The 22,784-nt window shown below is 45.9% G+C and overlaps 2 protein-coding genes across 2 annotated transcripts; both read right to left on the bottom strand.

The window, feature by feature from the left end:
- Nucleotides 1-250: 250 nt before the first annotated feature.
- LOC132206406 (ferritin, middle subunit-like) lies at nucleotides 251-4,411 on the bottom strand. Its single transcript, XM_059640515.1, has 4 exons — nucleotides 4,310-4,411; nucleotides 2,403-2,549; nucleotides 871-996; nucleotides 251-406 (listed from the first exon to the last, which is right to left on the bottom strand). The coding sequence occupies exons 1-4, from the start codon at nucleotides 4,409-4,411 to the stop codon at nucleotides 251-253; spliced, it is 531 nt and encodes a 176-aa protein (XP_059496498.1).
- A 2,107-nt stretch (nucleotides 4,412-6,518) lies between these two features.
- Nucleotides 6,519-22,008, bottom strand: LOC132206467 (uncharacterized). Its single transcript, XM_059640659.1, has 8 exons — nucleotides 21,907-22,008; nucleotides 19,586-19,732; nucleotides 17,966-18,091; nucleotides 10,930-11,076; nucleotides 9,429-9,554; nucleotides 8,839-8,964; nucleotides 8,193-8,316; nucleotides 6,519-6,685 (listed from the first exon to the last, which is right to left on the bottom strand). Exons 1-8 carry the CDS (start codon nucleotides 22,006-22,008, stop codon nucleotides 6,519-6,521), a joined length of 1,065 nt encoding a protein of 354 aa, XP_059496642.1.
- Between the last annotated feature and the right edge of the window lie 776 nt (nucleotides 22,009-22,784).

The raw sequence follows: 22,784 nt of genomic DNA, 5'->3' as shown, positions 1-22,784 counted from the left end.
CAGGGAAATATTTTGTCAAATTAATAATTTCATTAGCCAAAATTACAGGCTTGAAGCTCTCAAAAGCTCTTTAATATCAAGGGTCTCAATGATGGACAAGAAGCAACATCAATACATTTCATTCATTCCCATTCAGCTGGTACAGCTATTACATGCTTTGCTACAAGCCCCTTTTCCCTGGAAGGAGCCAGATTGCATGGGGTGAAGTGGGGAATGCATTCAGACCAAGCAGACAGTACTCCAGGCCACACTAACTGCTGTCCTCCAGGGAGAGCCTGTCAAACAGGTACTCTCCCATCCCATTCTCAGGGGCTCCCAGGCGCTTCAGGTTGGTGATGTAGTCCCCAAGTTGCTTGATGATCTCCACCTCCTCATCCAAATAGTGAGTCTCCAGGAAGTCACACAGCTGCAACAGAGGAATATGACACTTGGTACATTTATACTATCCAAGACAATTTCAGAATTCCCTCTGCAAGACAGACTTAGCCATGACTAGCTCTGGACAGCCCTGAAAAGCGAGCTAACACCTGGAGAATTTGTGCCAGTGAGGACAACATGTCAGCTGCTCCATCTTGCTGTTTGTGAAATGGAGCTGAGTTGGATTGTGATGGACAATGATCATTCCACTGCAATGATACTAATGAAGAACTCAATGGCCAACGTCATTTCAGCACTTCCACTAGATTATAGATCAAATTCCCCTTATACCTCATTGTAATCAGTATGATCCCAAGTGATCAATGTTACAATAGTTCAGGAAAGTAATGGATGGAAAGTGTTACATCAGTGAATTTCCAATCCACACAGACCAACCAATGAAACATTACCCTGAGAGTCCAGCAGTGATGTGAATGAGGAGGTGAAGCTTACATGAGGGTCAGTCTGTGCTGTGGCGAGTTGGTGGAGATCCAGCAAACTCTGGTTCACATTCTTCTCCAGATCCAGGGCAACCTGCATTGCCTGCAGACTGTTACCCCACTCATCCCTCTCTGGCTTCTGGGGATGGAGAGAAGGACAGGTAAGCTTTAGAAACAGAATCCCTGCAGCATGGGAGCTGGCCATTCACCCCATTGAGACCATAACTGCTGAAGAGCATCCCATCTGGTCCCATTCCCACCCTGTTCGTGTAACCTGCATTTCAAGTTGCCAATCCTCTTTTCTACTGTGTGGGGAAGCCATGCTTTGGGATAACGTTTAAATTCTCGTCACAGGCCAGAACCAAACTGGTGCCCCTGGCACTGAGTCAACAGTGCCAACCACTGAGCCACTGTGCCATCCCTGAAGTCCAGGTAAAGAAAACATTAGCTACTTGGTGACTCCTTTCACCTTGCCCCATTTATCCTTGACCTGAAGCCGGAAGCTCAGGAACGTATTCTTGTACCACAGGGAATAAAAATGTACCAGATTAGTCATTTGCACCAGTGTCCATCTGCTGGAGTCTTAAAAAGGATATTCAGGAGTGAATCCCAAGGGCTGTGGGGGAAGTAGCGTTAGTGTCCCAAGCTCCGGTTGACAAGGCTGAGGTTCAAGTCTCACTTGTGCTTGTGGCCTCATACATGCCCGAGCAGCATGGTCAGAACCATCATGACTTGAATTCATTGTCGGGGGCAGTAATGTGCTTACAATAAACACAGGATCATCGATCCCTCAATGCTCACACAAGGCAAACTGTGTGTGAAAGGGGACATAGGCCAAGTAACATGTTAGTTTGGGGCAGGGTTGTGAGGAACAGCACAGGGACAAGTCCTTTGAACACATTTTATGAAAATTGTTCTTCCGGTCTCTGCTGCATTCTATCGTTGGCCTCACTGGTCAGAAGGACAGGATGCTACTGCAGGGGGTGCTGGTGAGGGTCCCCAGGTTGTTTCGCCAAGACAGAAAATCCATTGAGGAGAGTGATTGGATGGGCTGGGGGTTTTCCTTTGAGCAGGTGAGGCTGAGGTGGTTGTTTGATGGAAGACAAGGAAGTCTGGACAGTAGATGGGGAAAATGTCTTCCCCATGGCAGACACTAAGACCAGAGGGCACAGGTTTGAGGAAGCAGGATAGAGGGGATTGGAGGAAATTTGGTGGGTGTGTTGGGGAACGGAAGAACAAAGTGCTGGAAACGGCTACTGCAGCACTGTTTAAAGGACTAGCTGGGCGAGTGCTAAACACTAGGGTATAGTAGGGCCTGGACCAAGTACAGGGTGAGTACAGTTCGGTCTTTGCTGCGTCAGCATAGGCCTGGTGGACCAGAGGGCTTGCATAAATGCTGAAACACTGGAGATGGAGAAGAGCAAACAGGGAAGCCAAGCAAAAGAACTTCTCACACTCGCTCAGGATCTGAAAATCTTGTCACTGGAGATGACACCGCAAGAGCAGCCATTCCCCCCTGCACTTCCCCCACCACCCAACCCCAACCTTCACATCCTGGAGGAGGACTCGGCCTCCACGCTGATTCTGGAATTTCAGCAGCTTTTCTGCATGTTCCCGCTTCTCCTGGGACTGATCTTTGAAGAACCGGGAGAAATGGGCGAGGGCAACATCGTCCCGGTCAAAGTAGGACATCTGGAAGATCAAGTTAAAATTACATCAGACATCACTGGCTCACTCCCCATTCCAGTTCTCAACTACAAGACGCAAGGCACTATGTTTTGCCTTTGGGGAAAACTGGAAAAAAGATGTTGAAACCCTGCTGTAGTCAACGACTAGTAGGGAGCATGTTTTCTGCAAACCCAGGATCAATGAGATTGGGATGTAAGTGTACACATGAACTCTACAAAGGTGTGCTGTCTCCAGTATGGAGTTTGGCACTAAGATAATGCCGAGGAAAGCCTGCCCAGTAACAGCCTTTGGATCGTTGCAGCAGTGGGTTATTGCTCTGCCTAAATAGTGCAAACTCAGGCTGTCAGAAACTTGCACCAAGTCACATGACTGAAACAAATTGCAAAACAAATGATCAAATGTCAACTATTAGTGGCCTGTAGATAACGTCACTAGTGAAAACAGTAACCTGGAAAAACACTTGCCCTGACTTTACCCAAACAGGCAAAAAATCCTGTAGGTTTTCAGCCCATGTGACTCATATCTAAACTGTCATGTTCACAATTCGATGTAAGGGTTGAAGAGCTAATGCTCGCTATTGGAAGCATCAGCTAAGAATTACATTCTGGGGAAGGACTCCTGTAAAGTTACTTTAATCCTCAAATCCAAAAACCACAGTCAGGCAAGCAAATATCTGTGGTTTCAGTGGGTAGTTACAAGTTGTGGCAGAAGATAGTCGGGATTTTATCCTTGGGAAGCATGTGCCAATAGAGTTGGGACACAGTGATTAAACCCCAACAACTGGCTCACCATTAAAGCGGTCCCACCTCCCAAGTGAGGCTTATAGGGACTTAGTCCTCATTATAAGACAACTTCCTTCCAATAGGCACAAGCCCAGAGAGAGATGAATATTCCCCGTGTGTCTGTAGAAGGGGAGCTACAACATGCAAGAAGCAGACACCATCCAGGACAGGGCAGCCCACTTCATGGGGACTGCATTCACCACCTCCTTTCAGGGTCCATTACCTACCAGGTCCCCTGCAGCACTCACCAAGGTTACTTCAACACATACCTTCCAAGCACATTCTACTCTTTGGAAGGGCACAGTCACATCACCACCGGGATAGAGGGGACATTTTGTTTTAGGTCAAGCTAAATGATATGGGAACAACCTCCATTTCTTCAATGTCACTGGGCTCATAGCCTCAGCACATTCCTGCAGCCCCAGTGTGGGGTGGGGTGGGGAGGAGAGGGGGCAGAGAGGGGATCCAACATTTCTCACACACAGCAGATCAACTCTCAGTGGGGACGGGATAGGCCACACCCACCTCTTGAATAAATGCAAGTAAAGCCAAGTCAGCCTCAATGAAGGAGATCTACATAAAATAGATACCAGTCACAGACTAGCCTCAGGTTTGTTCAGACTAACAAGGGCCACTGCAACAGGGAAGTTCTTGTTATTGTCAGTGTTAAAAAAAATCAGCATGTTTGTTTAGGACCACCACAGAGATCAGGCAAATGAAGTCAGGAAACTTGTGTCAGAAAGAAAAAAAGCAAGAGGCTTTTACCCTCCAGATACCACTGAAGGCCAACTGGGACCTGAGTTAACATACATCAGTATCCTACACCATCGTGATAGTAACACCACCTCTATCCTGAACTGATATTTAGGTAGGAGCCACAAAACCTCAATCTACTAGATTGTCAGCTTCACTAGAGGCCAGGCAAAGAATTTACTTCAACAGAACAGATTTATATGTTTCACCCCGAGAGACAGCACTCACCAAAGACTGATAGAGATAGGAGGCAGTGAGCTCCACATTAATCTGCTTGTTGACAGCAGCTTCACAATCCTGGTGATAGTTCTGACTGATCTGGGAGGCCATCTTGTGACAATAAATTTCTTTTATTCTCCTCACCACCAAAATAACAAAATTAGGAAGAACAATCAACATCATTCCCGTGGGACTCTATTTATACCCCAGGGGCAGACCCTCTTTTTATGGAGCAGGAAATGACATCATCAGTGATGGCCAATCACTCTTGATGATCAGTTGATCAGCTGCCACGTCCAATCAGTGCAGGATGGGAACTGGATCCAGAAACGAATCACAGTTGACAACTGGTCGATGATGGAATTGCTGAATGACCTTTGACCTCCTGTACAAGTGCACATTCTGTAAATGTATTTGCCACAAAATGACAATAAAATATACTCTAAACCTTCACTTGTGTATCTGAGGTTGTGCGTTAAGACTCAGTCATCACAGATTTGCGGAATTCTGTCGGATTGTTAATCTGAGGGAATAGTCGTCATAACTTTAGAACGTTGGTGTTGGAGCCATAGAATATAGAACATAAAACATAGAACATTACAGCACAGTACAGGCCCTTCGGCCCTCGATGTTGTGCCGACCAGTCATACCGATATGGAGCCCATCTAACCTACACTATTCCATGTACGTCCATGTGCTCGTCCAATGACGACTCAAATGTACCTCAAGTTGGTGAATCTACTACCGTTGCAGGCAAAGCGTTCCATTCCCTCACTACTCTGAGTAGAGAAACTACCTCTGACATCTGTCCTATATCGTTCACACCTCAATTTAAAGCAATGCCCCCTCGTGCTCGCTGTCACCATCCGAGGAAAAAGGCTCTCCTTATCCAACCCTCGAATTATTTTATATGTTTCAATTAAGTCACCTCTCAGCCTTCTTCTCTTGAATGAAAACAGCCTCAAGTCCCTCAGCATTTCCTCGTAAGACCTTCCCTCCATACCAGGCAACATCCTAGTAAATCTCCTCTGCACCCTTTCCAAAGCTTCTACATCCTTCTTATAATGGGGTGACCAGAACTGTACACAATACTCCAAGTGCGGCCTAACCAGAGTTTTGTACAGCTTCACCATAACCTCTTTGTTCTGGAACTCAATCCTTCTATTAGTAAAAGCCAAAACATTGTATGCCTTCTAAACCACCCTGTCAACCTGGGTGGCAACTTTCAAGGATCTGTGTACATGGACACCGAGATCTCTCTGCTCATCTACACCACCAAGAATCTTACCATTAGCCCTGTACTTTGCCTTCCAGTTACTCCTACAAAAGTGCATCACCTCACACCTGTCTGCATTAAACTCCATTTGCCACTTCTCAGCCCAGCTCTGCAGCTTATCTATGTCTCTCTGCGACCTACAGCTGCCTTCGTCACTATCCACAACTCCACTGACCTTAGTGTCGTCTGCAAATTTACTAACCCATCCTTCTACAAACTCATCCAGGTCATTTATAAAAATGCAGTGGACCCAACACCGACCCTTGCAGTACACCACTAGTAACTGGTCTCCAGGATGAACATTTTCCATCAACTACCACCCTCTGTCTTCTTTCAGCAAGCCAATTTCCGATCCAAACTGCTATATCTCCCACAATTCCATTCCTCCGCATTTTGTACAATAGCCTACTGTGGCGAACCTTATCGAACGACTTGCTGAAATCCATATGCACCACATCAACCGGTTTACTCTCAAATACCTGTTTGCTCACCTTCTGAAAGAATTCAATAAGGTTTGTGAGGCACGACCTTCCCTTCGCAAAACCGTGCTGACTATCCCTAACCAATTTATTCTTTGAGATAATTATAAATCCTATCCCTTATAACCTTTTTCAACACTTTACCAACAACTGAGATAAGGCTGACTGGTCTACAATTACCAGGTTTGTCTCTACTCCCCTTCTTGCACAGGGGAACCACATTTGCTATCCTCTGAACAGGGGAATGACATTTGCAATCCTCATCTTTGTCAAATGCCCTGATTTGGTTGATATGAACATTTTCCTATTTCTGTGCAGCAACAGAATAATGTGCTTTTGGATCGTCTGATACAGGCAACCGATGTCCTTTGTAGATCCATTCTGAATCTGCTGTGATCACCGTGACTTAGGGTCGCATGAAGCCCAGTTTGAAAAGCAAGATGCTAAATGTGCCGAGTGCCTCTTATACACAGTAGGCCTCAGGGTTCTGTGTCTCAGCTGCTGCTAGAAACGTATCGCACGTTGAACATTTCTGTCTCCATGTTTGGTTTTTCATTGTTGAAGTTGAATCAGCGCTTAACGCCAGCATGTTTCCAAGGTGACAGTATCTGTTACAGTTTTCATTGCATTCTGTAGAGTGAACAGCTCAAAAATTGGGAAGTCAGAGGCAGGGAATTCTGTTGTGATTACGCAACTTGTAACTTTCCAAGGCCGGTCCACCATCAATAAGACTGAAGTTAGGAGTGAGTAATGCTGGAACAGTTTTCAATGTTCTGGCTGGAGGCGGCACCAACAACACGCAATGGAGCTCCATGTAAGTCTGTCACCATCCTGACTTGGGAAAATATCCCTGTTTGTGAATGAAAATCCCAGAAGCCCCTCCTCAGCAGCATCATTCCAGTCTCTCCTACACCAGGTGGACTGTAATGACCAGCTCATCACCACCTCCTGAAGTGTAACACTTGCTGAGCACTAAATGTGGCCTGGCCATTGGCACACTCACGATTGACTGCATACAGTAAGCATGCTGGGACAGGGTAGGGGAGTCCAAAACTAGAGGTGGTAGGGGTAATGTTTTCACACTGAGGCATGTGGGGTTGGTTGGGGGAGGGGGGGGGGGGGAGAGAAGCTGAAGAAGAGCTTTTCCCACAGAAAATGGTTTAGGTCAAGAATGAGCTGCTGTATGAAGCGGAGAAGTGGGTGCAATTGCAGTTGTTAAAAGACATTTGGTGATTTCCAGGGAAAGGACTGGTTGAGGGAAACGGGGCAAACACTGCTCAGCCTGGACGGTTTGAGCCAAACAACCTGTATCTCTGCTGTAGGACTCTGACAGTATGCAACAGCATATTCCTTTGTTCGGTACTTTAGGGTGAGACAGTGGCTCAGTAGCGAACACTTACCTCACAGCGACATGGGATTTATTACAGCCTTAGGGCACCCTGGGGAGTTTGTACATTTACAGTGTCTGTTTGGTGTCCCACCCACCATCTGAACTATTTGCTGGTCAAGTGGATAGGCAATGCTAAGTTGGTGATATTGACAAGGGGCAAGCTGGATTAGGCATGGGGAAGACATAGGGTTAAAGGACTGGGGTGGGACTGAGCAGGATGCTGGTCAGAAGGTTGATGCTACCTGGGTCAAATGGCCTCTTGCCGGAGAGCAGGGATTCTATCACCAAGGATAGAGACTGGGCCAAACAACAAGGATTCTTGTGATGGAACAAATATATTCAGTACCTTAATGACCCACACTCTAAGGCTACAGTGTGCACTCGCGCCAAAAGAAGACAATCTCTGGGCTGTCTCTGATCACCCCCTCCCTAACCCATGATCAGACACCTTGAATGATCAAGGAAACAGTTGTACAGCAAAGTCAGCATGTCCAGGCATCTTGACTGAAGGAGACAGTCCCCAACTTCCCCAGAAATCCCTGCTCCCTCACTGGGTCAAAAAAAAAATTTCATCAGCCCATGGAAAGGTTCCAAGAACCAAGGCAGCAGCTTTTTGTACAAACCCTTCAACAGTAAGAGGTCAGTTGTAGCTGCAAGCATAAACCAAATGTGAGTATTTTGAACCATGGGCAATCATCCAAGCCCCAGGTCACCAATCCTTGTATTTATGGTATCAAGAGCATCCACTATCAATCAAGTAGCCCCAGAGAATCTGGAGATGATTCTCTGGAATGTGACTGTTGAGAATGTTTGGGCTGAATTTCCCCAGCTCAGGGCTGGTGGACTTCCAGTTATGGGGAGGGCCTGAGCCCTGGGCGAAGGAAAGAAAGCAAAAAACTGAGGAAGCCCCTTTAAGGCATTTTGGATTCCTTCCGGGGAAAAACAAATCTATGCAGTTGAACCAAGAAAGTTCAGAAAACCCAAGGGCCCCTGGGAGGAGCAGCAGACTTCAGTGACAAAGTGAACTGGTCAGCAGGGCCACCAGTTGATGGCTGTACTAAGGGTAGGTCACAGGCCCCATTTGAACCCCAACTGGCTCCCATAGGCCTGGAGTCTGTCCAAAGGGGTTGGGGAAAAGCAGTGGTGAAGTAAGGCAAGAAAGCTTGCTTGACCAAAGAGAGGTATCAATGGGCTCAAAATGATGCACACGAACTGAGATCAAGAGATCATTTTATTCATTCCCATTCAGCTGGTACGGCCATTACATTCTTTGCTCCATGCCCCTTCTCCCTGGAAGGAGACAGATTGTCCAGGGTGAAGTGGGGAATGCATTCAGACCAGGCAGACAGTACTCCAGGCCACACTAACTGCTGTCCTCCAGGGAGAGCCTGTCAAACAGGTACTCTCCCATCCCATTCTCAGGGGCTCCCAGGCGCTTCAGGTTGGTGATGTAGTCCCCGAGTTGCTTGATGATCCTCACCTCCTCATCCAAATAGTGAGTCTCCAGGAAATCACACAGCTGCAACAGAGGAATATGACACTTGGTACATTAACACTACCCAAGACAACTTCAGAATCCCCACTGAAAAACGTGCATATGGAGGGAGATTGTCAGGGATGACTAGAGCCAACGCCTGGAGAAATTGTGCAAAGAGGACAACTGCTTTTTAGCTGCTTCATCTTGCTGTTTATTTACTGGAGCAGAGTTGACTTGTGATGGATAAAAGTCATTCCACTGCAGTGGTCCTGAATGAGAATTCAGTCACCAATATCCCCTCAGTCCTCCCCACAGGTTTACAAGTTAAAATACATAATTGGACTCAACTGCTCAGCAATGATTTTGTAATCACTATGGATCTGAAGTGATCCATGTCATCTGCACAAAAACAAAGTCTAACTGAATTTCTAATCCACAAAAGACCAACCAATGAAGGTGTTGCCCTGAGGGCCTAGCAGTGAAGTCAATGAGGAGGTGAAGCTTACATGAGGGTCAGTCTGGGCAGTGGCGAGTTGGTGTAGATCCAACAAACTCTGGTTCACATTCTTCTCCAGATCCAGGGCAACCTGCATTGCCTGCAGGCTGTTACCCCACTCATCCCTCTCTGGCTTCTGGAGGAAGGAAAGAAGGACAGTTAAGCTTCAGAATCTCTACAACGTGGATCAGTCTGTAACTGCTCTGAAGAGGAACCCAACCCATCCTTCTCCCACCCTATTCCTGTAACCCTGCGTTTCAGATGGCCAATCCTCTTATACTATGAGGACACCAACGCAGACATGGGGAGGACATGTAAACACCAGTCCCTCACCAGAGGCCAGATCAAAACCTGTGTCCCTAGCACTGAGAACACTGCTCACCCCTGAGGCAGCCCTGGAGCACAGCTGAAGAACAGTTCCTTCAGAATTGCTTTCACCTTGCCTGTCGGTCCTTGATCTGAAGGAGGAAGTTGAATAACAGGTCATTGTGGGGGATAATGACAAGATTTGCATCAGGGTCCATCTGATGGAATTGTGAGGATATTCACAAGTGAAGCCTAAATGCTGTCATGGTACAGTGGTAGTGCCCCTGTCTCTGGCTGACAAGGCCAAGGTTCAAGTACCACTTGTGCTGGTGGCTTCATACATGCCTGAGCAGGATGATCAGAAACATCACAGCTATTTAATTCATCAAAGGGACAGCGAGGTGTTTGCAAAGTGTGTTGTGCTGCTAACAGTTAAGAAAGGCCCACAACCATAGATCCCTCAAAGTTCAGACAAGGTCAACAGGGTGTAACAGTGACAGAGGGCAAGCAACCTCTATTAGTTTGGTGTGGTGGAACAGGAAGGGGACCAGTCTGGTCACAGTTTGTTCTTCTAGTCACCACATTATTCCCTCTTTGGCCTCACCAGTCACCTGGACAGGATGGCACTGCAGGGGGAAGCTGGTGAGGTTCCCCAGGCTGTTGCCCAAGATCCCTTGATTGGAGGTTAGATAGGCTGGGATTTTCTGTGGAGCAGGAACGGCTGAGGGAGTGACCTGATGTAATTATTGAAGAATAGAGAGTGGCCAGTTGATGGAATGTCTTCCCCATGGCAGACACCAAGCCCAGAGAGAAACCAGGTTTGTGGAGTAAGCAGGTTAGAGGGGATTGGAGGAAACTTTCTCTTCACCCTCCTCCGAGGGGTTGTTAGAAATGAGATGAACCACCTAAATGTTTGAATGGTGGTGGAGTCAGCTACTCCAGATCAGTTTTAGGTCCAGCTGGACAAGTACTTAGTGCCAGGACAGTGGCCTGTGGACCAAGGGCAGGTAAGTGGGATTAATGTTGTTTAGTGTTTGTGGGGTCAGCATAGACATGGTGGGCGAAAGGGCTTCTTTCTCCACTGGATTCAAAAAGGAGATCAAACAGGTTGAACAAAGTTTTGACTCAAATGAAAACCTTGTCACTGACTTGAAACCACACCACAAGAGCAGCCATTACCATCCCATTCCCCACCCAACTCCAACCTTCACATCCTGGAGGAAGACTCTGCCTCCACGCTGATTCTGGAATTTCAGCAGCTTCTCTGCATGTTCCCGCTTCTCCTGAGACTGATGTTTGAAGAACTGGTAAAAATGGGGAAGGGCAACATCGTCCCGGTCAAAGTAGGACATCTGGAAGGGAGAACAAGGTAAAGTCCATTAACAAGTCATGGGCCAATTTCAGTTCAGAACTACAGGGCTACTTGAGCATTCTCAAAATCAAACTGAGAATAAGCTGTTAAGTACCTGATGCATTAACAATTCAGAACCCAGTTTTGAGCAGTTGCTGTTGAATTGGAAAAATCAAAACAATCCCAGCTTCCTCCAGGTAAGCTGTAAATACCATGTGTTTTATTTTGGTTTGAAACTCCTGGCAACTTGCCCAGGAGGGTCTGGCACAGCATTTGGTGAGAACAAGTGTGAATTGATGTTTTTACTGATTAACCTCCGCCAGAAATGGGATAAATCTTTGATTGAATAGGGTTTCAAGAAATGCCAGGGGCTGGAGCACAGGATGTACACCAATAGAACAGCTGCAGGGCACTGTATTGCTGCTTTGGCAAAGACGAGAAAACAGATCCGAGACACTGCAATTAACAGCTAGGAAGGAGCACATTTTCTGCTTAGTCAGGATCAATGCAATTGGATGCACTGTATCTATTAGTTTGACAAGAACTGCAGTATTGGGGTGGCTGGGGGGGCATGAGGAGATGAATGAAGGACGTTAGCTCCAAGAATCTGCCAAGGAAAGCCTGCCGAAGGACAGCCTTTGGGTTGTTACTGCAACAGTTTATTGCTGCATCTAAAAACGCTGCACTGACTCAGACTGCTAGCAACTTGTACCATTACACATGAAAGAAAGACTGACAAAAGAAACTGATCACATGACAAATATGACAGTGATCTGCAGATCAACTACTCTCTAGACAAGATCCCTCATTAACCTGGAAAAACCACTGTTGACTTAATCCAACAGGCAAAGTCCTGTAGATTTCTAAACCAGGATGTTCACAATTCAATGTATTGACGTTTCACAGGTCTGCTATTGGAAGCAGCCAGTAACAAGCACATTGTTACGAATCCTGCTGAAAAAAGTTGCTTCAATTCTCAAATGCAAACACAAGCACAATTTATCTTTGCGATTTAAATGTGCAGTTAGAAGATGTAAAATAGTAAGGATTTCATTCCTGGCACATGCTTACAAGGTGTGTTGGGACAGTGGGTCAGTGATTAAAACCCAACTGCTGGCTCAATGAAAGCTGTTCCCCCTCCCAAAGTGGGGCTGACAGGGGCTTGATCCTCATCAGGAGGAGACTTCCTGTTGACAGGGACAAGCCCAGAGAGCACCCTGCAACAAACACTAAGGTTACGTAAACACCTTCCAAACACATTCTACCCCTTGGAAGGGCACAAGCACCCCACCTGGGCAACGAGGGGCCAGTTAGTTTAGAATCAGGCCAAATACAACGGGCATAAACTTTTTAACCATAGTCACTGGGTCAGTACCCTTCGTCCATTCTCAGCCCCATGGCAGTGCTGTGCCTTTGAAAAGCTCCAACACTTGACATACAGACAGCCCACACCCACCTCATGAGTATGAAGAAAAGCAAGGTAGATCTCAAATGGAGATCTGCTTAATCAGATAAGAGTCACAACCTCACCCAGTTTAATCTGAACTTAGAACATAACAGCAAAGTGCAGGCCCTTCAGCCCTTGATGTTGTGTCGACTTGTCATACTGATCTCAAGCCCATCTAACCTACACTGTTCCATGTACGCCCATTTGCTTATCCAATGATGACTTAAGTGTACCTAAAGTGGGCAAATCTACTACTGTCACAGGCAAAGCATTGCATTCCCTTACTGAGTAAAGAAACTACCTCTGACATCTGTCCTATATTTATCAGCCCTCAATTTAAAGCTACCCCACCTCATGCTCACCATCACCATCTAGGTGAAAGGCTCTCCCTATCCACCCTATCTAGCCCTCTCTGATTATTTTATATGTTTCAATCAAGTCACCTCTCAACCTTCTTCTCTCTAATGAAGAGAGCCTCAAGTCCCTCAGCCTTTCCTCATAAGATCTTCCCTCCATACCAGGAAACATCCTAGCAGATCTCCTCTACACCCTTTCCAAAGCTTCACATCCTTATAATGCAGTGACCAGAACTGTATGCAATACTCCAAGTGCGGCCTAACCAGAGTTTTGTACAGCTTCACCATAACCTCTTGGTTCCAGAACTCAATCCTCTATTAATAAAAGACAAAACACTGCCTTAATTGCCCTGTCAACCTGGGTGGCAACTTTCAACAATCCGTGTCTATCGACACAGATCTCACTGCTCATCTACACTACCAAGAATCTTACCATTAGCGCTGTACTTTGCCTTCCGGTTACTCCTAACACAGTGCATCAGCTCACACTTGTCTGCATTCAACTCCATTTGCCACCTCTCAGCCCAGCTCTGCAGGGCTAGAACAAGCCTATTCTAAGCTGATTGCAATAGGAAACCAAGATTCTCAGTATCAATTGGCAGGTTTACTTCAGATCCCCACAAAATTCAAATAGAAACAAGGATACAAGAGGGAAAAGAAAAGCAGTGACTAGCTGATGGTGCTTCCATTCCCACAATGGTGAGTCCCAATTCATTTTTAAATTAGTTCCCTCAAGTTTCAAACAGTCACAGGAAGCAATAATTACCACCAGTCACAACACCATCATGGGACAGGCAAGTAACTACAAGAACACTCCACATCTCACTGACAACCAACTGGGACCCAAGTTACAGTACATTAGACACCAAACTATTGTTACAGTAACATCACACTCATCCTGCATTGAGAGAGAGGGAGGAGCCACAAAACTCAGTCTATAAGATAGACAACTTAATTACATCCAAGGGGAAGAGGTTACTTCAACAGAACAGAAGTATGTTTCACCCAACAGAGACTCCACTCACCAAAGACTGATAGAGATAGGAGGCAGTGAGCTCCACATTAATCTGCTTGTTGACAGCAGCTTCACAATCCTGGTGATAGTTCTGACTAATCTGAGAGGCCATCTTATAAAGGAAACACTTGCTTTATTTTCCTCCCCAGAAAAATAACAAAGTTAAGAGCAACAGTAAACATGCCTCCCGTGGGACTCTATTTATACTCCAGGAGCCAACACTCATTTTATGAAGCAGGAAATGAGATCATCAGTGATGGCCTATCACTCTTGTTAATCAATTGATCAGCTGCCACATCCAATCAGTGCAGGATGGGAATCGGGTCAAAAAATCAATCAGAATTGACAACTGGTTGTTGATGAAATTGCTGAAATGACCTTTGACCTCCCGCACAAGTGCAAATTCTGGAAGGACATCTCCCTGAAAATGAGAATAAAATATACTCTAAAACTTCACTTTTCTATCTGAGGTTGTGCGTTAAGACACATTCATCACAGATTTGCAGAATTCTGTCGGATTGCTATTCTGAGGGATTAGTCGTCATAATTTTTGAACGTTAGTGTTGGAGCTCTTTGAAAAATGGCTCGATTTGGTTGATCTGAACATTTTCCTATTTCTGTGCAGCAACAGAAATAATGTGCTTTTGGATCATCTAATACAGGAAACTGATGTACTTTGTGGATCCATTCTGCATCTGATGTGATCTCCCTGACCTTGACCTTGAAGCCCAGTTTGAAAAGCAAAACGCTAAATGTGCTGAGTGCCTCTTCTACACAGTAGGCCTCAGGCCTCTATGTTTCAGTTGCTGCTAAAAATGTATCGCACGTTGAACATTTCTGTCTCCCAGTTTCGTTTTTCGTTGTTTGAAGTAGAACTAGTGATTCACCCCAGCAGGTTTCCAAGTGAGGAATTTCTGGTTCTGTTTACATTGCGTTCTGTAGATGGTACAGCTCAGAAACTGGGAATTCAGATGCTGGGAATTCTGTCAGGAAGTACTCAACTCCTGAGTTTCCAAAACCTCCCCACCCTCACTAAGGCTGAAGTTGGGAGTAGTGCTGGAATAGTTTACAATGTTCTTGCTGGAGGCAGCACCAACGACACTCAAGCAGCTCCATGTAACTCTGTCACCATCCTGACTTGGAACACTATCCCTGTTTGTGAATGAAAATCCCAGGAGCCCCTCCTCAGCAACAGCAGCAGCAGCAGCATCATTCCGGTCTCTCTGACACCAGGTGGACTGTAATAAGCAGCTCATCACCACCTCCTGGAGTGTAACAGTTGCTGAGCACTAAATGTAGCCTTGCCATTGGCACACTCAAGATTGACTGTATATAAAAAGCATGCTGGGACAGGGTGGGGGGGTCCAAAACTAGAGGGCACCGGTTTGAGGGGAGAGCGGCAAGATTTAAAAGGGGCGTGAGTGACAACATTTTCACACATAGTGTGGTGCGTGTGTGGAACGAGCTGCGAGAGGAAGTGGTCGAGGTGGATAGAATTACAACATTTAAGTGACATTTGGAGATTTACATGGAAAGGAACGGTTTAGAGAAAGATGGGCCAAATGTAGGCAAATGGCACTACACAGTTTATGAAAACCTGGTCTGCAAGTTCGGGCTGGGCTGCAGAGTCTATTCCCATGACGTAGTTTGCCGCAGTGTATTCCTTTCCTTTGGTACTTTAGAATGTTTTGGCGGCTCAGTGCCAGGGACCCATGTTCGGTTCTACCCATGGGTGATGGCCTGCGTGGATTTCCTCCAGGTGCTTGAGTTTCCTCACACAGCCCAATGATTTGCAGATTGTCGATCGTGAGCAGGGGCTTGCAGACTAGGTCGATTAGCCGTGGGAAATGTGGAGTTAAGGCAAAGGGGTTGGGTCTAAGGAGGATGCTGTTCAGAAGGTCGATGCAGATTTAATGGGCCTAATGGCCCCTTCCTGCACTTGAGGGTTACTGTAGCCAAGACTTATTTTCACCGAAAATAAATTGCTTTATGTGGTGGAACAAATATGTTGAGTGCCTTTTGACTCTGCAGCACCCCCCCCCCCGCCAACCTCGATGAAGGCTGCAGTGTGCACTCGCTACAAAACTCCCTGGAACAATCCTCAGGATGCCTCTGAGAGCCCCCTCAAGAACCCATGATCTCTGACACCTTGAAAGATAAAGGAAGCAGCCGTAAAGGAAAGTCAGCATCTCCATGTCTCCTCTCCCAGCCACTTTGCTCCTTCAATCTGATTTCACCCAATCAACCTGCATCAGGAGTCACGTTCACCATGTGGGAAGCTCAGAGGAACCAAGGGAGCAGCTTAGTGCGCTCAATGCTGGCTTTAGCAACAAGAGCCAATCAAACAGCAGCATTTAACCAGGTGCATTGCTGTGTTATTCCCAGGTCCCTGTTATCCTGCTGTAAGCGGCAATGAGGCCCTACATTATAATCCAGTCCAGTTCAGGTGAATGTCTTGAGCTGACTCCCAGGGAAAGGGGCTGTGGTGAATGTTTAGGCTGGTGGGGGCACGTGGAAAGCAAAGAAAGAAGAGGTTGGGTCGGGGGGGGGGAAGAAAGAAGAGAAGCGGGGAGATGCGGAAGAGAAAGAGCTCCAGCCACAGTTTGGGATGGTGAAACCAAAAGTAACAATACTGAGAATATACTGTTTATTGGTCAGGGTAGGGCCCAATGGGGGAAAAAAAAAGAGATATACCAGGCAGTTGAGATTGTTTCACACCTCTGCTGCTTCCGCCAGCTGGATTGAAATCAGAGCCTGCTGGGCCTCTACCTTTAGACCTTTGTGATCAGGCAGCTGGGTCAGTAGATAAAGGGCTGTCTTCACTTTGTGTTGCTGTCATCATTCAGGCAATAATTGAGTACGCAGGATGGCTGAGGCGGGGAAGAGATTTCAAGGGAAATGTGCAATTGAACACCACTATCCCAAATTCTATCAGGCTGGGTAGAGAAGTCTCTTTGGACGGTGTGGGAGCTTCCTGGCACCAGAGGAAGACAATTTCTTTGAGCTCCAGTTGAACCCACCATATCCAGAAGCGCACTAATTGTCCTCTAGAAGAAAGCCAATGCCACAATTGACAAATCCCAACCTTATCCTATTTGGAGGAGAAGCACCTTCAATTTCCACAGGAATAACCAAAAAAAACACTCCATCTAGTTACATTCTAATGTGGGGATAGTGAGCGATTCCGTGAAGGGTTGCCCAGTCCAATTAGAAATTGGACCAATCAAATTACAGAAGAGAACTGGCTTCAAGCAAGAGCTATCACCCAAAGTATTCAGAGCTCTGAATGATGGACAATAAGCAAGATCAATACATCATTTTATTCATTTCCATTTAGCTGGTACAGCCATTACATTCTTTGCTACAAAATTCCCTTCTCCTTGGAAGGAGACAGATTGTCCAGGGTGAAGTGGGGAATGCATTCAGACCAAGCAGACAGTACTCCAGGCCACACTAACTGCTGTCCTCCAGGGAGAGCCTGTCAAACAGGTACTCTCCCATCCCATTCTCAGGGGCTCCCAGGCGCTTCAGGTTGGTGATGTAGCCCCCGAGTTGCTTGATGATCTCCACCTCCTCATCCAAATAGTGAGTCTCCAGGAAGTCACACAGCTGCAACAGAGGAATATGACAACTGGGTGCATTAACACTATCCAAGACAATTTCAGAATTCCCACTGAAAAACATGCTTAACCATACTAGTTCCAGACAGCCCTGAAAATTTAGCTAACACCTGGAAAATCTGTGCCAGTGAGGACAATAGGATTTCAGCTGCTCCATCTTGCTGTTTGTGAAGTGGAGCTGAGTTGGATGGTGATGGACAATGATCATTCCACTGTAATGCTCCCAAGTGAGAATGGGAATTCAATGGCCAATATCACTTCATCACTCCCAATGGATTGCCTTCCAAATTCCCATTTCACTTCATTACTGATCACCATGTAACAACTGCTCAGCAGCATGGACCCAAAGTGATCAGTGCACACCTGTGAATTTCCAATCCACACAGACCAACCAATGAAGTGTTGCCCTGAGGGTCTCGCAGTGATGAGAATGAGGAGGAGATGAAGCTTACATGAGGGTCAGTCTGGGCTGTGGAGAGTTGGTGTAGATCCAGCAAACTCTGGTTCACATTCTTCTCCAGATCCAGGGCAACCTGCAGCGCCTGCAGACTGTTACCCCACTCATCCCTCTCTGGCTTCTGAGGATGGAAAGAAGGACAGGTAAGCCTCAGAAACAAAATCCCTGCAGCATGCATCAGGCCATTCTGCCCACTCATGACCATCTGAAGAGCATCCAACCTGGTCCTAGCCCCAGCCATGTAATCCTGCATTTTTCATGGCCTATCCTACCCTGCACATCTTTGGACTGTGGGAGGAAGCCTATGTGGAGATGTGGTGAACATGTCAACTCCCGAATTAAGCTTGTGCCCCAAGCACTGATGCAGTTGTGCTAACCACCGCCATCCCTGAAGCCCGATGGAAGAACAGATCAGTTATGTAACAATTGCTTTCACCTAGCCCTATTTGCTTCTTCCGAAAGGAGAGTCAATTCACAACCAGGTCATCGTGGGGATAAGAGTTATGTTTGCACAGAATTGTCAGTGCCCATCTGATGGCATCCCAAGGAGGATATTCACAACTTAATCCCAGGGCTCGTTATGCAGTGGTACTGTCCCTAGGTTTGGAGCATAGGCCCAGGTTGAAGTCCCACTTGTGCTTATGGCTTCATCTCGGACTGACCTGAATGATCAAAAGCATCACTACTATTTAATTCATTGAAGGGACAGCAATATGTTGACAATAAAGGAACCAAGAGAACAAGACTAGAGATATTTCAAGGATCCATAAGTGTAGACAGGATGGGGAAGATGGCTTCCACAATGCCCGTCCCCATTTCTTGGGGCGCAGGACAGGGACTCCAGTCTTGTCACAAGCTTTGCAGCATTGGCCATGCAAAGGTGGAATACAGTGTGGTGACCAGAGACACAATGGCACTGGAAGGGTCACCAGGATGTTGCCCAAAGGCTGAAAAATCCATTAAAAGGAGAGATTAGATTTCTCACTCCAATCCCCAGAGTGAAGTCAGTTGAGATGTTTATGTGATGGCATTTGATTAGTGTGGAGTCTTGATAGTAGATGGGGAGTGTCTGCTATGAGGGGGTGGGGAGAAAGAGACATTAAGACCAGAGGGCACTGATGTGAGGAGTAAGCAGGTTAGAGGAATCCTTTGCTGAGAGGGTAGTGGAAAAAATAATATGGGGGGGTGGGGCAGTGGGGGAGGCATCTACTGCTGCAATATTTAAGCAGCTTCTAGACAACTACCAATGCCATGGGGGCTGTAGACCAAGTGCAGTAAATGGGATTAATGTGGTTTGGTGTTTATCAGGTCAGCATGGGGTGGGGTGGGGTGGGGTGGGGTAGCAGCAGGTGGAGGGGAGCCAAGAGGCTGGTTTCTCGGATTTCTTTCCTTTTAGTCAAAAGGAGGGGAGCCAAACAAAACAGTTTTCACTTTCTTTCAGGACATGAAACCACACCATAAGCAGCCATTTCTCACATCTCCTCCCCACTGCCTGCCTTCTCCAACTCCAACCTTCACATCCTTTACCACATGAAAATCTTGTCACTAGTGACAGAAAACACCATGAGCTGCCATTCCTGCACACCACACCAGCACCCCCCTCCCCAACTCCAACCTTCACATCCTGGAGGAGGACTCTGCCTCCACGCTGATTCTGGAATTTCAGCAGCTTCTCTGCATGTTCCTGTTTCTCCTGGGACTGATCTTTGAAGAACCGGGAGACATGGGCGAGGGCCACGTCATCCCGGTCAAAGTCGGACATCTGGAAGGGAGAACAAAAGTTAAAGCCCATTAAACACATCATTGACCCCATTTCTCATGCTCAGAACTAGAGGACTGGTTTAGTCTAAAGCAAACTAATGATTCAATCAGCTGAAAATTGTTGACACCTTACAATGTTCACTAATGGTGTTGCAAAATTAGCCAGCAGCTCCTTTAATTGGAGGAAGCCAAACAACCCCAGCTTCTTCCATGTAAGATGCAAATTCAGTGTTTTGGTTTGTAAACCCTGCTGAATTGTTTGGGGGTGTGGGTCTGGCACAGCCTAGATAGAAGAGCTGAATGCACATTTCTACCATCTAGCCTCCAGAATTGGATGGAAGTGGGAACTGAATAGGGTTTAAACAAGTGCCAGGAGCTGGAATGCAGGATGTGCACAGGGTCAGGCAACTTCAAGTCATTACATGTCTCCCCTGGTGCTGGAGTAGCATGCAGATGCTGGACATTAATATAGCTAGTAGGTACAGGTCTTCTGCACCCAATTGGATCAGATGTACTGTATTTTTTTTTTTACATAAAGCAGCTCTACAAGAGATGCTGTTTGCAGTATGCAGGAGAATGAGGGCGATTAGGAGAATCTTGGTGCTAAAGGAGAGCCTGCCCAGTGACAGCCTTTGGCTTGTTGCAGCAATAGTTTATCACATTTGTTTATGCCATGCACTCAGGTTGCCAGAAGCTTGCAAAGCAAAGCATTAAAATTCACAACTGAAACAAGATCAAATGTTCAGGAGACCTAATGGTATCTGCAGGACTGTGTGACCTATAGATTATTGACTTGTTCAAAGCTGGAGAGCTCAATTTAGCTTATTCCAAGAGGCTAAACTATTGTTTTCCCCACTCATTTCACTCACTTTTCAACTGAGATTCACAATCCAACAAGTTACTGCTGATTAGGAACAGTCTATTGACATCAAAAGAAGAAGTTGTTCTTTGGTAGAATCCTGGTGAGAAGTTAGTTTAATCCTCAAATACAAACAAAAAGTTAAACAAGTGGTTTAATTGGGTAGTTAAGTTGTAGAAGGTGAAGAATAGTGGGGATTTTATCATCATCACACAAGATTCCCTATTGAGTTGGGACAGTGGTCAGTGACTAAAACCCAACAATTGGTTCACTATTTAAAGCTATTCCCACCTCCCAAAAAAGGTAATTATAGGGACTTGATCCTCATGTCCCCAGAGAGGACTTCCTTGCAACAGGCACAAGCCCAGAGAGAGATGAATATTCTCCATGTGTCTGGAGAACAGGAGCTACAACATGCAAGAAGTAGACACCATCCAGGACAGAGCTGCCCACTTCATGGGGACTGCATTCACCACCTCCTTTCAGGGTCTATTATCTACCAGGTCCCCTGCAGCACTCACCAAGGGGACCTCAACACCTTCTGGACACATTCTACCCCTTGGAAGGGCACAGGGGCACCACCACATGGTGGGAGGAGCCAGTTTGTTTTTTATCTGGATAAAAGGTCAAGGAATAACATTCATTTCTGGGTCAATAGCCTCAGCATGTTCTAACAGCCCCCTTTGGGGGTGGGGGTGAGGGGGGCAGGGGGCAGGCACCTATAACAAGTCAACTTTCTACAGGTTGTGAAGTGATGGATCAAACCCACCTCATGATAGGGTACAGAAAGCCAAAATAATATCGGAGACCTACTTAAGCAGGGAGCAGCTTGTCTTACCTCAAGGACTTCAGTTCAGCTTAAAAAAAATCTGATTTGTCAAATTACTACAACACCTTATTGTAAATACCAAAACCAGTATGTTTGTTTATTTACATGCACAAAATTAAAACAGATGCATCAAGGCAGATTTAAAGAGGTAGTTAGCCAATGGTTATCACTGATCATTGAAACTTGACAGCAGTTTAGAAAATTATGGAGAGCCACAGCCGGTTAGAGGCAATCACAGCCCTAAAAGGAATTGTAAGATAAATCACAAGATGCTTCACCCTCCATATGTCATTGAGCCAACTGGGGCCTCAGTTGCTGCATATCAGTATCATATCCCATTGTCACCACATTTACCCTGAATCAAGAAATAGGGAAGAGATACAAAAAAAAACAAACAAGTCTACAAGACTGTTAATCCAGTTTGTTTTAAAAAAAACAGTTCACTTCATAACAGAAGTAACTCCAACCCCACAGAGACACCACTCACCAAAGACTGATAGAGATAGGAGGCAGTGAGCTCCACATTAATCTGCTTGTTGACAGCAGCTTCACAATCCTGGTGATAGTTCTGACTGATCTGGGAGACCATCTTGTGATAGAAACAGCTTTCCTTATCCACCAAAATCAAATTATAACTATAGAAAGAAAATCAGCTACACCTAAAATAGCAATTCCATTGGGGTCTATTTATACTCCAGGAGAAGACCCTCATTTTTTGAGCAGGAAATGACATCATCAGTGATGGCCAATCGCTCTTGTTAATCAATTGATCAGTTGCCACGTCCAATCAGTGCAGGATGGGAATTGGATCCAGAAACCGATCAGAATTGACAACTGGTGGATGATGGAATTGCTGAATGACCTTTGACCTCCTGTGCAAGAACAAATTGTACAAGTTTTTCAACCTGAAAATGAGAATAAAATAGACTCGAGAACTTCACTTTTGTATCTGCGTTTATGTGTTAAGACACGCTCTTCACAGATTTGCTGAATTCTGTCAGTTTGTTACTCTGAGGGATTCCTCTTTGTACCTTTTGAACGACGGTGTTGGAGCCCAGTGAGAAATGGCCAGATTTGGTTGACAGTAAACATTTTCCTATCGCTGTGCAGCAACAGAATTCCTGTGCTTCCGGACCATTTAATACAGGAAACTGATGTCCTTTAAGGATCCATTTTGAATCTGCCAGATTGTCATTGACGTTAGATCTCAGAAAGCCTAGTTCGAAAATTAAAACTTGAAATATTCTGAGTGCCTCAGGCACACAGTAGGCCTCAGGCCTCTATATTTAAATGGCCCAGTTGTCAGCTGTTGGAAATATATTGTAGTTCAACATTTTTATCTCGGTATTCAGTTCTTAACAATTT

Source organism: Stegostoma tigrinum, chromosome 38 (genome assembly GCF_030684315.1).
Source record: "Stegostoma tigrinum isolate sSteTig4 chromosome 38, sSteTig4.hap1, whole genome shotgun sequence".
NCBI classification, from domain to species: domain Eukaryota; kingdom Metazoa; phylum Chordata; class Chondrichthyes; order Orectolobiformes; family Stegostomatidae; genus Stegostoma; species Stegostoma tigrinum.
This window is presented reverse-complemented; position numbering and strand designations above follow the sequence as displayed.

What these genes read in the sequence shown, in the direction of transcription:
- LOC132206406 (XM_059640515.1), bottom strand. Translation starts at nt 4,411, where the DNA reads ATGGCCTCCCAGATCAGTCAGAACTATCACCAGGATTGTGAAGCTGCT. An exon ending in TCCTCCTCCAGGATGTGAAG is followed by an intron (nt 997 to 2,402) that starts GTTGGGGTTGGG and finishes CTCCATCCCCAG; the next exon opens with AAGCCAGAGAGGGATGAGTG. An exon ending in CAGCACAGACTGACCCTCAT is followed by an intron (nt 407 to 870) that starts GTAAGCTTCACC and finishes CCTCTGTTGCAG; the next exon opens with CTGTGTGACTTCCTGGAGAC.
- LOC132206467 (XM_059640659.1), bottom strand. Translation starts at nt 22,008, where the DNA reads ATGGTCTCCCAGATCAGTCAGAACTATCACCAGGATTGTGAAGCTGCT. An exon ending in TCTTCCTCCAGGATGTGAAG is followed by an intron (nt 9,555 to 10,929) that starts GTTGGAGTTGGG and finishes TCCTTCCTCCAG; the next exon opens with AAGCCAGAGAGGGATGAGTG. An exon ending in CTGCCCAGACTGACCCTCAT is followed by an intron (nt 8,965 to 9,428) that starts GTAAGCTTCACC and finishes CCTCTGTTGCAG; the next exon opens with CTGTGTGATTTCCTGGAGAC.